We start from the raw sequence: 16,064 nt of genomic DNA, 5'->3' as shown, positions 1-16,064 counted from the left end.
TTCAGTTAATCCAACGTTCTTCGTTCCCGAAAACCAAACTTTCAACTGTGTTTTGCGCTGATGAACAAGTACCGTGGGGATGTCTGTGCTCGTTTCTCAGCCTCGCGCTATCTGTACTCCACCGAGAGCGGTTGGATAATAAAAAAGAGTCATCAGTTAAAGCTTTATTAGAAAAATATCATCATGGTTTAATTTTTGGTTTCGGTGGACCTCTTTTTATTACAAAAGGCAGTGTAGTATTTCATTGAAGGTGTAACCTCCTACGATAGGGACTCTCGGGTCTGTTAGAGGTATTAAAATGTTTACAGTTGTTAATAAAGAAAAAAACTGACGACAGGAACGGAATAAAATGTTCAGGGATTGTTTTCAACCAGGTGAAAACGCCGGTAAATATCAAGTGTTTTCAGCTTTAGTGACGCTTGTCGAGTATCTTCCTGAGGCCCAATATTGCAATGCCTAAATTTCCTTTTGTGGCTGCTACGAAAATAAATTTTATAAGAGTGAATAAGCTTAAAATGATCTACGAAGGTACAAGAGAATAGCATCAAAACTGCGTAAAAGCTGCCTTTACAAGTTTCACTTCGCTTTAAATCTCCCGACACATGAAACAATCACCAATGCAAGCCGATGATTTTAGATGTCAGTAAAAGTGGTCTTAATCAAATTTCAGCGAAGTTCAATATCGGATTATCGTGAACAACGCAAGGCATAATATTATTGAAGTAGTTAGGCTGACTTGCGGCTAAGTGTATCTCCGTCACATTATAATTTCTAGACGTTTTGGCGCGATTTTACGTCCTCCTGACCTACGCGGGTGATTTTCCGCCAAATTTTCCCGTCAGCACAAACAGCGCAGATGTCACAATTCGTCCTCCGATCAAAACTCGAATATCGACCATAACAATTTTGTTTGAAGAGAAAGATATTACTTGAAATTGTTTCACAGCTTCAACTTTCTCCATACAGCTGTGTTGCAATACTAGCAGGAAAACGTTCTCCATTCGAACTTGTCTTGGCCATCTGGTAACAAAAACTAATTCACTTTCCTTATTCAATGTTTATAAAAACATGGGTTCGTGGAAGCCAATTCAGCTGCGTCGCAACAAATGCTCAAAACATTTTGAAGTTAATTTTGTTTTATGACTGTTGAGATACATTTCAAAAGAAAGGACCTAAGGCTTTAATTCCGTATCACATAACAGAATAAACTTAACTTGTTATTTTGTCCAACATCTTTTATCGGAGACCTGTCCGATCTGGGCTTTCTTCCTATAAGATAACTTTTGGACATACAATGGATTGCGAAAAGAACTGAGCTAGGACGTTTCGAAGTCATCTTGACACCATTATCAATTAGAGAAAAGAAACTAACTGTCGAGATGTTAATTTATAGTGTGAATGGTGTAAGAGTATATTAACGTGTAACACGGTCTAATTAAAAGAGTTATTTTCTTTTCTCTACTTCATAATGGAGTCGAGGTGACTTCAGAACGTTGTAGTTTACTTTCGTTTCTTTCTTCCCATAGTGATGTAAAAAGATCGCCTTTCAGTTTTATCTGCTTTCAGCTCTTTAGAGTGACGGAGTACTGCTATAATTTCAGTTTCGTGTTTTACGTGGCGAACGTTTCAACATGATATCTTCTGCTCGCCTTGCGATGTTTTGTTTTCCATTGGTGACAGTTTTGACTGTCTGTCCGAAAGAAAAATGGACGAGAAAACCTAAAATTAACTTTTTTATTTCCCCTGTCATTCGCACGAGGTCTTGTGTCAGCTTTTATAGATCTGTCCATTGATAGTACGTAAGTATCGTGCAAGGCAGAAACAGTTAAAATTTGTGGCTAATTAAACAGTACGGTCCTGCTATAAATGGCGAATTGATATCAAGGCATATACTTATAAGGTTGCAATCATCGATGCTGAAACAAAGGCCCTTAAAAAAAATGTCAAGCTGAACGAAACACCAACAGGAAGATTTCAAATTAGTCTTCCCACGTCATTTCAGTATTTTTGATCAAAACTTTCAGCTGTCTTGTTGATTTCCAAGGTCTTTCCCCGCTTTCGCAAGTAGTTCTTGATTATGACGTAAGCTTATTCTTCTGTAGATTGCTTTTCAGTTTAATCAGTGCTAATAAAAGGCGAAACGTGTTTAGCAGCTGTTTTCCACTGATGACTTCCTTCTTTTTCGAATAATACTCTTGAAAGATAATCCTAGGAGTTTTAGTACTTAAAATAGATTCCTTAACTTCTTGTTTGTCTCTGGGCTCTAAGCTAGCACGTTTTCCGCACTGACTGACGACAAACAATAACACACAAAATATAGCATCAACATATAAACAAGAGGAAGAAATGGTTTTGACGTTTTCCTTTCTTAAAAGCATCTTTAGTCACATCGCGTATAAATTAGTCATGATACAACTTATTTATCCCACTTCCTGCCGAAAGCACGATCTATTTTCCGGGCTTTATGCGCGTGGTGTTTGCCTACACAAGTTAAAAGGTCAGCTAAATTGGTCGAAAAACGTTTAGGAATTCGATGAAATCAAGAAACAAGCCTTCAAACGCCCTTTAACAGAAATAGATTTCCAATGGATTCAGAGGTTTCGAGATGCAACGTGAAAGATGTGTTCTGAGTAACGCAACACGTACAAAAGATCACTTTGTTTTCGTCATGGCAACGCCTGACGTCATAAAACGGAAATGGAAAATAACATCAAATTTATTCCGCTTGGCTGCTTGTTTATGAAAGACTTTACGTCACTTCCTATCATGACTCATGAGCAATAAAAAGAAAGCCACGGGTCATTGAATGTTCAGTTCAGTTGTGGTATTGGTTTCTTTCCTTTCACTAATCTGTTTATTGGAGGTGAAGTTTATAAAATCGTACGACTTGCGTCAGTCACTTCAGAAAGTTCAACGCGAGGAAATATGAACCAAAACATGTCCGCGACCAAGAGTGGTTACTTGTTGCTGGCTTCAGACCCGCAGCAAAATCGTCACGTCAGGCTCATGGCTGTGGCTTACACGAGAGTTTCCGACCCGTTCATCGTATTTTACAGAGATTCGGCTTGGATTTGGAAGAAACCGGTCGCATTCCTTCGATTGAAATCCTGCGCTGTTACAGAAAACAAGGACGGCTCGTTCACCTTAACACCGCAAGGCGAGCGAATTGGATCGTCGACAGGACTGTTGTGTTTTACTACCGAAACTCCTGACGAGAGGCAAGAATGGCTGAAAGTTTTGAGAGACTTTGATCTGGAAAGCGAAAAACCGGTAATGAAAATGAAAAGGAAGCCGAGAAACGTGCGAATGATGCCAGTTATCCAGGAGAGTTTCTCTGAGGAATTGAACGTAACAGAGCAGAGAAGATCCAGTTTAATTCCAGTGTGAAAGCTACATTTTGAGGAGCATGACGAAATTGACAAAATGTCTGTTAGAACTGACAGCGATGGAGATGAAAATTCGAGGATGAACACCACCCTTGAAGTCGAAAGAACCCAATATATCAATTTAATTTATTTTACTTGCAAAGAAGGAACTCCAGAAAACAAAACGTAGAGAAACTATTTAATTTATCTATCCATATCTTAAGCCGACAACAAAATGTAAATTATTTACAAGATTGTGATCATTTTTTAAAGAGAACTTTGAATATTTTACGTTCTCCAAATAGGTGAAGTCTATCGATGCTTTTTTATCTAGTGTAAACGTGATTGTATTTTTCGCTTTCATGATCATATCCAATGCAAAATCAAGTTGCATTTGTTGAAAGATTTGAGACGTGACTGAATTGTAAATAGGAGTCTTTTTTAGACAAAAGGGTCAACGAGGGTAACGTAATATGTAAAGAGATTGTAAATAATATGTCCAACAGCCCACGCCAAGATTGACGAAAAGAACATCATAATTTTGGGGTTTCAAGAGTAAAATGCTTGAAAAAAAAAACTATGTAAATACTACAGCTGTGATGTTGTAAAGTTTCAAGAGGAGAGGATAAATTTTGTATGTAAAATTCGTAATATTTTCTTCTGTAATTAAATTGTCAAGAAGCCACGAAGAAAAGTGTCTCTGGTTTTCTGATTACGTGTCTTAATTCACTCTGTTTAAGGAAGCTTGTTAACACAAGCTGAGCGAATTGACTCGCGCTATGTTCAAATGTTTAATTTCAAGTGACAGTTCGTAGACAAGAAAAACACCGAAAGCAAAGAATACGTGAAGTAATTATCGATTGTCTCTGAAGGGCAGGAGTCGGCGAAAAAGAAGAAATCTATATAAATGTAGAATCGGCTTCCTCTTCTCCGTTACGTACATCAGAGCGTTAAACTAGACTTCAATATTTACAAACCATAAATGTATATCTTTCGCGCGTATGGGCGAGAAAAGTATGTTTTGTCTTTAAAGCGTAACTTCACAGAAATATTTTCAATTTATAAATATTAATTGACAGTTCAGCCATTTATCTGAATGCTTCTTGTCTGATCACGGAAGACTGTTGTAGTCAGCGGAGCGTGTTTCTCCAGGGAAGAAAACTTGAAAAAACACAGCTTGTCTTTCTTTTTTGCTCCTTCAGTTGACCCAAGGCGGGTGGTGCTGGTTACGCGGGGGATACCGACAAAAAAATATGTAGCTGAATCAGACCAGTATTACACAACATACTGTAAATAGCATCGCCAAATTCATGTGACAACAGAACGCGAAAAACAGTTCAAATTGTTCACATAGTTTATTAAATTGCTGAGATAGTTGGCTCGTTGCTCAAAAAATATAAATTAACAAAGAAAAAACAACCTGAATCTAAATTGGCAACGAAACAAGTTATAGGAATCACTTAGAGGTGTGTATTTAAAGGGAAACATGGTGAGAAGTTGCACCCTCTTTAAATTTTAATTTCAGTTCTAACTGAAACCAAGAGATCATGACCACGGTCTCTTGCTGAAACTGGATAAATAATTGCTATTATACCTAGTTTTTTTTTTTTTTTTTTTTTTTTTTTTTGCGATGCCAAAAATTCAGTGACCAGTTTGTCGAGGGAAGCCTCGGAAAAAAAGTCGTTTACTGAATGTTAAAAGTAATACACTAACAAGTAATGAGAAGCTTAAAAAGGAATTGAAAGACGGATAAATATTAAGCCAAAAATGGAAGTGTCTTTTAACTCGCTGACAGATTCTTTGAATTCGTGCATTTTTTCAGCCTGCGTGCAATGCTTACTTTAAAACGGAATAAAAATAGCCGTGACATGAAAAGTATCGTGACCTCGGTCGAGGAACTTTCGTTTAATTCAGCCAAAAGCCAAAAGAATAAATTTTCATAAATAAGTAGCCGTCACGCATTTGGAAAAAAAAAAACACTACTCGCGTAACATGTGAAAATATTCTTGACTGTAAAAGAACAAGTTCTTAGGTCGAGAAAATATAGTTGGGTTCTTTGTCTAGCCCCCTTCCAAACTGAACAAAATTAAAAATGTATTAGGTTTAATAATTGTAAAAATACTGTATGCGTGTTCTTGCCACTATGAGTGACTATTGCCTTGACCTTGTTTAGGAAAACTCAGCCATGTGAGTCGCACGAAAGAAGAGATTTAATTGACACGTACGAGGTATTGTTTTTAAAAATAGAGTGTGAGATAATACAACGCAAGTTTTGAATTAAAATGATTGCATTCAGCCATTAAATATATAGTTGGCAAACTACGCGTCTGGAGTAAGATGTGTGCACGAGATGAATATCAATGTTTCAATTGTTTCCAGGTGAATTTTTATAAATTCAACAAAGTTGAGGGATGGCTGGTTACACAAAGCCTTTCCTGAAGCTAAGTGTCCGTGTTTCAAGTCGCGTGATGTGTGGTTATCGTTTCAAAGTCATGTGTTGTGTGGTTGATATTGCGAAAATAAGGATGATCACAGAGCTGAGAGAGTTGTTTGTGAGATCTGCTTGGTAGAGGCTGGCTTAAGTGGATGTTTTCGCACATGATCAGCTGGTTATCTCGAGCAGCTTTCCCAACAACGAGTATTATTCTCTTAATAAAATTCAAATTTTCAACAACGAAAACAGCACTCAACCTTGTTTATTCCGTTTTCTCTTGGACTCTTCACGTTAGTGGGAGTTTCCGCCTTAACGCCCCTGGGGTTGCTCCCTACTCGACCATACTTCCATTTTTGGTTAACGTTTTTTCTGGTAATGCTTCATGTTCTCCCGGAGTGTTGTTCATTAACTTCATTCCAAGGGTTTAGAGAAGCCTGATGCAGTGTTCTTAACTAAGTGCGTGAAAGAGGTACCTTTTCTCAATAAAAGGTATTCAAAAGGGGTAACTTTTCTGTCAAAATGGTATACAAAAGGGTAAGATAAGAGGTTGGACCTCGGGGCGGATCCTCCCCGTATAAAAATTTGTAGAATACCTCCCGCCCGTATAGAAAGCACTGACAAGCTCTTCGATATTTCCTGTTTCCTTGCCACCTTGCCAGCAACACATTTTTGTTCGTTGAAATATTCCCCGGCGTTTCTTTTCTGTTTCTTTTTTTTTTTTTTTTTTGAGAATCACTCTCCGTGATGTTTATACGGACAAAACCCGTTTATAAAACTCAATTAATCAATCAATAAGACAAACATTTTAAATGAAATCTTTTCAGTCTTCTTGGACATCTGAAGCTTGAAACTTTTCGTGCGGTCGCACAATAAAGGCGGCCTGCGCAACTTCAAAAAATCTTTCTTTTACGGAAAATTTTTCCAGTGGATCGGCTGACTGTTGCTATGGCCATAGCCAGAAAAATATTTATTATGGCTGCGGGCAAGTTAAGGTCCAGGAAAAATTATGACTCAGGCAATGAGGCTTAATTTTCCGGCCGAGGTATTTGTGGTATTTTTGATGACTGTAAACCACAAAAACGAAAAAAATGACTGAGGCCGCAAGTGCCTCGGTTTTCCTGTTATTAGCTAAGGTCCTGAATATTTTACGAAAAGTTTCTTTCCGCAATTTTGATCGATAATGTGGAAACAAACACAACTAGGGCCTCTTGCTGACACGCCACTAAGTCCAAGACATAACCAAGCCTTTTTGGTGGTTCCATTCAGTGCCGAGTGCACGAAAAGTATTCACGGTAATTTTCAATTTATCAGTAAATGTAGCCCACTTTTTCTTTGACAAAATAACCTTTTTTGCAATTCAAATCGGTTCGCGCGCTTTTTTCATAATTTGCATTTGGCAAGTCGTAACTCTTTTCATGCAAAATTAATTTATTCAAGTTTATCGCACGTGAGAAACTTTCCTTCATCAAGCCACGTTTTGCAGCAGAAGTCGTCGGGGTTATGAAATGGGAAAGCGTTTTCTGTTGCATATAGAGAGGTGGAAAGTTTGACAGCATCTTGGATCCAACGGAGGAACAAAATACCTTTCGCTTTGTCCGAGAGATGTGACTGAACCGGAGACAAGCTTGAGGAACTGTGTGTACAAATGGCATTCAAACATTCAAGATAATCGCGAGGAACAACAAGCAATGTTGAATTTGATGTGGATAGTTCCAGCCTTCTTTGTGAGGTAATGAGTCTGCAATGTGATCCTTCAAATGCTTTCTTTTATATATTGTAGTTCATGTATGTAGTTCTTTGTTAGGTCACGAAGGTTGCTGAGCGTAGTAAAATTCGAACGTGTGAGAAGATGTCTCATAACATTATTGCAGACGAAAATTCGATAAACAGTTACGAACTTGAATGCGCCTTTATAATCATCCCTCGGCTTATGATACATGTTAACCCTACACGTATTTAAGCGAAGTGATAAACGTTTTCCCCTCAGTAAACTGTTAAAAACTGCGGAAATCTGAGAGACTGTGGAAGTTTTGGAAAGTTCTATTTGTACAGCCAAACACTCGTCGAGTGCCTAACCTTCATCACACTGAAAAGTGTACTTTTCCTTGAAACGTTAATGCGCTTTCCAATAGACAGGTCTGTCTGACTTAAAAGAAAAGTAAGATCACCAAAGACGATGTAGTGAATTGAATTGTCTTGATATGCCAACAAATTGTCATGGCTTATATTGGATGAAAGATACCACATTAAATAGAGAGTTTACAGGCAGAGGAATTCAAGTTAGCTCAAATTGGCAAACTTGTTTGATCTAGTGCATTTTTTGATTCTTTCCCTAACAATAATCGTGTTGTATTTATTTATTTATTTCCCCATTTGCTTATTTATTTATTTATTTATTTATTTATTTATTTATTTATTTATTTATTTATCTATCTATCTATTTATATTATCTGTGTGTTACCTTTATTTCTTTTTCGTAAGTTCCCAGATAATTAAACTGGCGATGGAAAACTTCAGAACAAAGATTTCAAAGAACTACTCTATATCATAGCTAATTAAAGGCAAGCACAGTTTCTTCTCAAGCCCTGTTATCAAATCCCTAGGTCCCGGGCGAGCGATTCGTGATCCGAAATAACTTTTCTTTAAAAAACTTTCTGGAAGACCTTAGGAACCAGACTGTCCAGATAAGACACTTGGCCACTTTTACTGTTTAGCTAGAGCTGCAGGTTTCGCGTTGCTTTGAATAGATATAATGCACATATTCATGTTCATATTTTCTTTTCATTTCTCAACAGATTCTGCTCTAGTTCGGAACAACTAGCCAAAGACTGGAAAAGAACACTTGCACCATAATATAAAGGTTTGCGTGTGTGTTTTCTTTTTCTCGAAAAGCTCTATACAGATTTATACAAAGTAGAGAGTAGAGATCTGAGGAGCCATTGCGTTATCTCCAAGAGGAGATGACGGAAAAGAAAATTAATGCGCCATGTAGGCCATGTAGAATCATTGTTCTATTTAGTGCGTTGTTACCTGAAGCACCGAGTTAAATTCTTTTTTTTTTTTCTTTTTTCATTTACGATTTATTTTTAACCTGTAAGGATATTTGTGCGGTTAGTCAGTTGTCAGAAATCTTCCTGGTTCCCATGTGCCACCAATCCTGTTCACTTATAAATTCAATGATTTAACAATTGTCTTTCCCCGACTAGTTTCTGGACGATTTCATCGAGTCACTGACAACGGAACAACTCATTAAGGAGCAGAAGGCTTTGGGAGTGCAGATTTTTGTTCTCAAAAACGTGTATCCACTCCAAGGAATTTTGTGTTTTTGAAAGTTGGGATCTGAGGAATTTGGTCCAAAATGTTTTGGGGTTTCTCTCAGTTGCGACCAGTTGTATCAGTTTCATTTACAGGCGTCTCGGACAGATACAAACTATGTGCAAATGACATGTATTCTGTCTTTTTTAAAAAACTGATTTTTTGTAGAGAAAAAAGGGAATTTTTGGAAGTTACTTAAGAGGCAGTTTAAATTTTTAGGTTCTGACCATTTAGCCTCATTTGTACCTCCCCAGTGAAGTACGTCTTAGAAGTAGCGGCCCCATCCCCTGTGATTGTAATAATATCCCCCGCCATTTTCTTTTCCATTTCCATTAACAGTTTTTCTTTCCATTAACCGGCAAAACTCATCTGTCCTATATTCTTCAACAGTTTCTGGTTCTTTATGAGTTTCACGACGATAGAACAACTGTCAATACATTGGAAAAGAATTTCCTTGCACTGTGGCATTACGTGAGTACACTTTTCTTTTTCCATGTAACCCATATTAGTGCCTGATTACATGACGCATCAAGGTACGCCTATCTCCTTATATCGCTTCGTAGGTCAACAGGCTTGCACGGAGGGAAAAGAATGTGATCAATTAATATGGAACAGTGTTCAATAGCATGTTTAATCAAGGAGCGCAGTATCTATTTTTCGAAACGGCTGTATAGGCAGATTATTGATTACATTTTTCTTTATTAACATACGACTTTTGCGAATTGAATATTAACATAATGATTTGTACAAGTCATAAGTTCGCCGATGGCTTGTAACGAAGATAATTGTTTAAAAGTCTAGTCATAATCTCTCACTTTTCTGCCCGAAATCCTTAGTCATCCTTGATATCTGCAAAAATTCATCCGGTATTTAACTGATGTTTCATTCACTTCTTGTTCCTACATGCAGCAACTCTTAACTAAGTTATTATCTAGTGAAGTCCATTTAACGCCATCGTAGTATCAGTGAAACTGTTTTTCTGGTTACAATTGATTTTATTTGCTGAAATTCAACTCTTCTTTATTCGGCTAAAATTGACATTCTGACATGAATTTTGTTTTCGAGTGATAAAAACAATATTCTACGATTAGTGTTATGTGTATTTACTCGAGCTTTCGTAGAAAAGCCCGAGTCGGAAAATGCAGGCCGTTCTTTTTTCTTGGTAGCCGAGTGGGGCTCATATCTCCAAGCGTCGTAAAGGAGAGCGTGAAAACTGGCTGATGACAACTGCGACAGCTTGCTAATCGCGTGCCGCGAGCAACATAATTTACAGAATGCTGTGTTTTGTGAGACTGATTATGTCTTATACGCTCATCTCACATACAAAGATATCGAACGTTTTCAGAACAAGTCGGTTCACGAATCCTGTAGCTTGAAAGCTAGCCACATTAACAAAGCTCTTACTAGTTCTCCGAAACACTTCAGATGTTGAAAAATGAATCTAGAGTCTTTGTGAACAGACCTTCCAAGGCGAGGGAAGAAACAACATGCAATTGGATGAAGAGGATACTCCACGAAGCAACTTGAATAGTAAATATTTAAGCTTAACTCTTGTGTTATAATATCCTGATTCTTTTCTTTGTTTTTATTGGTTCAATATACTTGCAGAGTACTGTTTGCTATTGCGATAAGAAGCCTGAGTGAACGCTCTTGGAGAGCCTAGTTTCCACTAAAACACTCTTACCTATATAATAAACACTGACATGGGCATATAGCTGTTGAACTTTAGAATTTTTGAGGATTTCAAACAAGACTTTGACTGAGTGAGCATACAGAATTGTATTACAATTGTATTACAAACAAAAGCTATAAATAGGAGCAATTGTAACTGGAAAAGGCGGCTTTGGTGTTGCTCTGAAAGGTTTTTTGAAAAATTTAATTCATGTTGATATTTGCTTTTCTTTCAGGTTCAGAGATGACTTCACCTCAAGGGAACGCGCTATCTACGAGGAGCAAACAAAGCGATGTTGAAATAAAAAGGCTTCAATTTAAGAGCTTTTGCATTTGGTTTTCATATAGCTTTAGGAAAGATATTGAACCTCGTTTGAAGAAGTTGTTCGATGACAAGTTAGCTCGTTAAACGCTGTTAAATAGCAACGAAGAAAAGTCTTTTGGCGGGAAATAGTCGCGCTTTTAAAAGGGACGAAGAAAAAGTCGAAAAAAAACTAAGTCTTTTGGCGGGAAACAGTCGCGCTTTTAAAAGGGACCAAGAAAAAAGTCGAAAAAAAACTTTTGGCGGGAAAATTGTCCTTGGAAAAAAACGTCTGCGCTTTTGAATGGTGTCTGGTTTTGAGCCAAAAATATACTAAGTCTTTTGGCGGGAAAAATCTTGCCTTGTGCAACGGATTTGTCCCGTCAAAATTCAAAGTATTTATTTGATTTCTGGCTGGACTCTGTTCAAAAGCGCAGAATTTTTTTTCTTTTTAGCAACCCTACATAGTCAAAAAATAGTAAAAGAGATAGCCTACATTCCGACTAGTTTCCAGGCCCCTTCTAAACGCGCGATTTTCTTTAGTTTATTTGCTTATTCATAAAGCAGAAGAGACAATTAAAGTTGTGAACACTTTGATTGCTTTGTTTCGTTTATTTTTTAACTTATTTACAACACTTTTAAGTAGCAAGATCGAGATAGCTTTACAACTCTAAGTTAAGTATTAAATGCAAAACGTGGAAAACTATAAACGAGTAGGCTAAACTGTTAGGCAAATGATTGCAGCAGTAATAAATAATTCGAAACTTGAAAAAAAAAATGTCATGCTGGTTGAATATTTTCTGACTACAACGAGTGTTTAAAAAACTTGACTCCTCATCAAAGATTTTGTTTCAAAATACAGACAATTCAATCTTTTAAGAGAAGTTTTCCATTGAATGTCGACTTGACATGGAAAACGAAAATAATCACAGAACAAATTACTGTCAGCGTAAAAAACTGAACATGCAATCAACACATGTGTTAACATGTTTTGACTGCACGTCCCAAGTATTACATTTACGACAGCAATAATTCGCTCTGTGATTACACTGAAAAATTGCGCGAATTGCTCAGTTGGAAAATTTGGCATAAATTCGTTGAAAATGAAACTCAGAATAAATTCAAAATTATTCATTCTTATCCAAAATGCTCGTGACCGCCTTTCAGGCAACGGTTGGCTAACAAAAAAATTTGACTTGAAGATGTCAGAAAATTGGATGCTAGATTATTAGATCCTGTCTTTTCCTTTACAAATCATATGCTTTTGGCTTTGCTGTGGTGTAGTTTACTTTAATCAAGTTTGGCAACAGGATTTTCACGTTTTTTTTAAAATCAAGTATAAGAAAATTATTTCTTGTTGTACAATTTGAAAGAAATTCTCTCCGACGATGGAAAAATTACTCTTATATGTTACATTAACCTCTGGCCATCTCATCTTGCGCCACAGAGTTCTTTGAGAATTCTTCTCTTCTCTCTTCACACTGGTGTTAGTGTTTCTGAAAGAGAAAACAAACATAAACGTTAAAACGCGGAAAATTTGTACACAAATCACTTATTTACAGGGCTATGGACAAGACTGTATGAGGCCACTGCTGAATTAAATTCATTTCAATTCTAAATTGTTTGTTATATTAGGACCAAGTTGAAAATTCGTAAACAAATCACATATTTTACAGGGCTATGGACAAAACTGAATGAGGTTACTGCTGAATTAAATTTATATCTGAGTTGTGTGTTGCGAGCTTTTTGCCTAATTCGTCAGTTACGGCCTGTTGAGAACTGGAACCTTCTCAAACTCATTAACAATTCATCAAGTTAAAACAAAGACACTCACAACCGTGAAGGAGGGTTGGATACCCGGTCTTAATTAGCATAGATTTTGACGATTTTACTTCTCCGTTTACTCCTTAGTTTTTGTTTCGATTGAGAAGATATATCAAACACTCGAGACGGTGTTTCATCGGCTATCCAAACACCTCGAATTTCGTCAAAAATACCCCGCTGCGCGTCGCATTTTCAACTCTATTCTCGGTGTTTGGATATCCCGATGACATAATGTTTACACGCACGTTTTAGCATCCACTCTATATCTTTTTGAACGCTGTTACGAATTACATGTACAAACGCAAATTTACAAGGTAAAATAAAATAACAAAAATTGACGGCCCCTTTTAGTCTCAGGCAAGAACGTTTTCCTCCCCAAAATAAATGATAATGACTCTTGGTACATAGCAAGAATCAAAACATTTATTTTAATGCTTCTTCTGAAAATTTCGTGATAAATTAAGACAATGTCCCTAGGAGCGGCGATGTTTATCTTTCTTCTCCCTACTGTTCTGTATTGATATTTTAAGAAGAATCTCCATGTTGATCAGTTCAACGTTGATCACTTACAAGTTTGAACCGTAAAAGTTATGAAAACAGTTCAGCTTGGTTTGTTTGTTGCGCCATTTTACCCTGGAAAATGTATTTTTTTTTTCAAATTAAACGATATTGTGACGTTTATATGAATGCATGTTTTATCGATAGATAAAGAACAATTCCTTAGAGAGCATCACCTGTATCACAATTTACACACGAATGTTTGTGTGATGAATAATAGCGATCTTAAGCAAACCACGGCGGCAACGAGAACGCCACCAAACAAGACGTTTAATGAGCAAAACAGTGGCTGCGCACGTGCGTTATAAATCTATATACATTTCTTTGCCCTCTGCACAACAACAACGTGAAATGACTAAGTTCTACGAATTTTTCGTATTTTCATTTGGAATTGAACGCTGGCGTTACATATTTAGCCTAAGCAGGTTTTGAGACCGATAGGCGCACTGAACAGATCTAGACAATTGCGAAATTCGAAAGTAAAATTTAAATTCATTTTTCGCTAGGCGTTGTTCTCGGGGTCGCCGACGCAAATATCCTTAAGTGCAGGTTTTCCAGGTAGCGTCCGTTCATTTCAACTAATACACCTTGTTTTTACAAAAATAAATCTTATGACCACAAATGGTAGCATTATTTAAGAATAATTAACCACAATGTCTCGAGACTCCATTTGTAGTATTCACGATTTTCGTGACAGCATGAAAACATCTTAGCGCAAATACAAAAACTTAACCAAATTAGCAAACAAAAAAAACACAGTTTCTAAGCACCAGAAAAACATTTGATATATCTTTTGGATTTTCCAGACCTGAAACAGCACTTCATTTAAAAAAAAAAATGGAAATCAACTGTTTGTTTACATTGTCACTACATTCCTATCATACCATTGAAAGGTTTGAGCTCGTGTGACGTGGTGCACGCCCCATGGAGATAAGTTGAGGACTTCACTCGGAAATTGTAAAGATATCAGAGAAAAAGAGTAAAGACTTTGAGACAACAAAGAACATTCCATGTAATTCACGTCGCTGTTTAAACAAGCTGATTGCCACTTAAATAATGCGGACGCAGGTAATTTGAGCTAGAAAACTGAATATAGAACCACACAAAAGTGACAAAAACAACATTAAATGTTGTAAATCTGCGAAATTTTGGACAAAAACATTTGGAAGAACGTAAAACGCTTGTTTTTCAAGAAGTTAAATACATGTTGTATAAAACTCCTGCTTTAAAATGTTTTGCAAAGATTCGCTTTTTAGACATTACAAGGTAAAAACACTCCGGGAAATTGAGTCACGTGCTTATGTGTGATGATATGAGCAGTTAAAAGGAAAGCTATATGGTCTTTAGAGCGACCTATCGCTGAGAAAATTACCTTCAATTTGGTATCCCGTAAACAACGTTAAAAATCGCCTTCTTTCTTGTTATGCCATTTGTTTAAAATAAAAAAAAAATTAAAAACATCAAATTGATGTTGGTCACACGTAAATTAGAACGTGAACTGAATCGCGCTAAAAAGACTTACTCGATTTGGCAGCTTCCTAGATTGCAATGGTTTTTCACCGCAAAGAATGGACTGCAAAGAATCCAAAATCATACACTGTTACTAAATCTGTTCTAATACCTGCGGGAGGTACCGGGATCGATATCCGGATTCTCCACCACTGTGATAATAGGTTTTTGGCCTGGGAAAGCACTTCTGTAAAAACCTGGGGAATTCTCTTGCTGCGGTGATCAGTACCGGATCTGTTACAGGGAATTACCTTGAGAGACGTCAACAGCACTCAGAACTTAGGTCCAACGATATCGTTTTAATCCAAGAACAGAACCAAAATGCAACCGGAACATAACCGGAATGCAGCCAGAATGTAACCAAAGAATATTTCACAAGGTACGACTATTTAAACCGAAAGCGCAATTCTAAAGGATTACGTAAAGCTATTAAAAATTCTTAACTAAATATTATCTAATACATTTCAGAAAGCTCGATTGGCTCTAACGGAATTCAACGTTTACAAGATTAATAACTTTCAAAACAACACAGGTAGACAACAGTTTAACAAGAGACTATCGCAGGTAGCAATTACAGTTGAACGCTTATTACAGTTATGATCCTACAACAACTAGCAGGTGTCCATTACGGTCAATGAACTGGAACAGTAACCTGTAACTCGGAAATGCAAAACGAACTAAAACAAATATATCTATGTTGGACTTCTATATTTTCCGACAGCGAAAGCGAATATATAAAACGTACTTAATTATCTAATTCTCTCTCCTCACAAATTGCATTCAAAGCAAAGTGAAAACTTCCAATTTTGAGTGGAGTAGCCATCAAAACATGTTAGTTATAGAAAAGTCAACCGTACGCAACCAAACTGACACAGTTAGATGTTTTTCAATAAATTTTTGAAAATTTCATAAAGTTTAGTCATTTGCCGACATTTTTCAACTTAAGTATAAAATTAGTGCTCAAAATCTCAAGGGTTGTTAATATAATTTGTTACTTTATTCTTAATTCTTGTTATTTGTTTCTTTCCTGAATAGATCAATGCCTTGTTTTCCTGTTGCAATACCTGAATACGTTGTCGTTTTTAGC

The 16,064-nt window shown here is 36.8% G+C and overlaps 1 protein-coding gene and 1 long non-coding RNA gene across 2 annotated transcripts; both read left to right on the top strand.

Moving 5' to 3' along the window:
* Nucleotides 1-2,799: 2,799 nt before the first annotated feature.
* LOC110046639 (uncharacterized) lies at nucleotides 2,800-4,059 on the top strand. Its single transcript, XM_020752331.2, has one exon. It carries the CDS (start codon nucleotides 2,926-2,928, stop codon nucleotides 3,385-3,387), a length of 462 nt encoding a protein of 153 aa, XP_020607990.2. The 5' UTR covers nucleotides 2,800-2,925; the 3' UTR covers nucleotides 3,388-4,059.
* A 2,405-nt stretch (nucleotides 4,060-6,464) lies between these two features.
* LOC149102695 (uncharacterized) lies at nucleotides 6,465-11,864 on the top strand. Its single transcript, XR_016202089.1, has 4 exons — nucleotides 6,465-7,528; nucleotides 8,595-8,659; nucleotides 9,505-9,585; nucleotides 10,575-11,864. It is a non-coding gene; the product is annotated as an uncharacterized LOC149102695 (long non-coding RNA).
* The last annotated feature ends 4,200 nt before the right edge of the window (nucleotides 11,865-16,064 follow it).

This window comes from Orbicella faveolata, unplaced genomic scaffold (assembly GCF_042242905.1).
Source record: "Orbicella faveolata isolate gen_17 unplaced genomic scaffold, um_ofav_v1 contig_35, whole genome shotgun sequence".
NCBI lineage: Eukaryota > Metazoa > Cnidaria > Anthozoa > Scleractinia > Merulinidae > Orbicella > Orbicella faveolata.
Note: the sequence above shows the minus strand (reverse complement) of the source record. Positions and strands in the feature narration are given on the sequence as shown.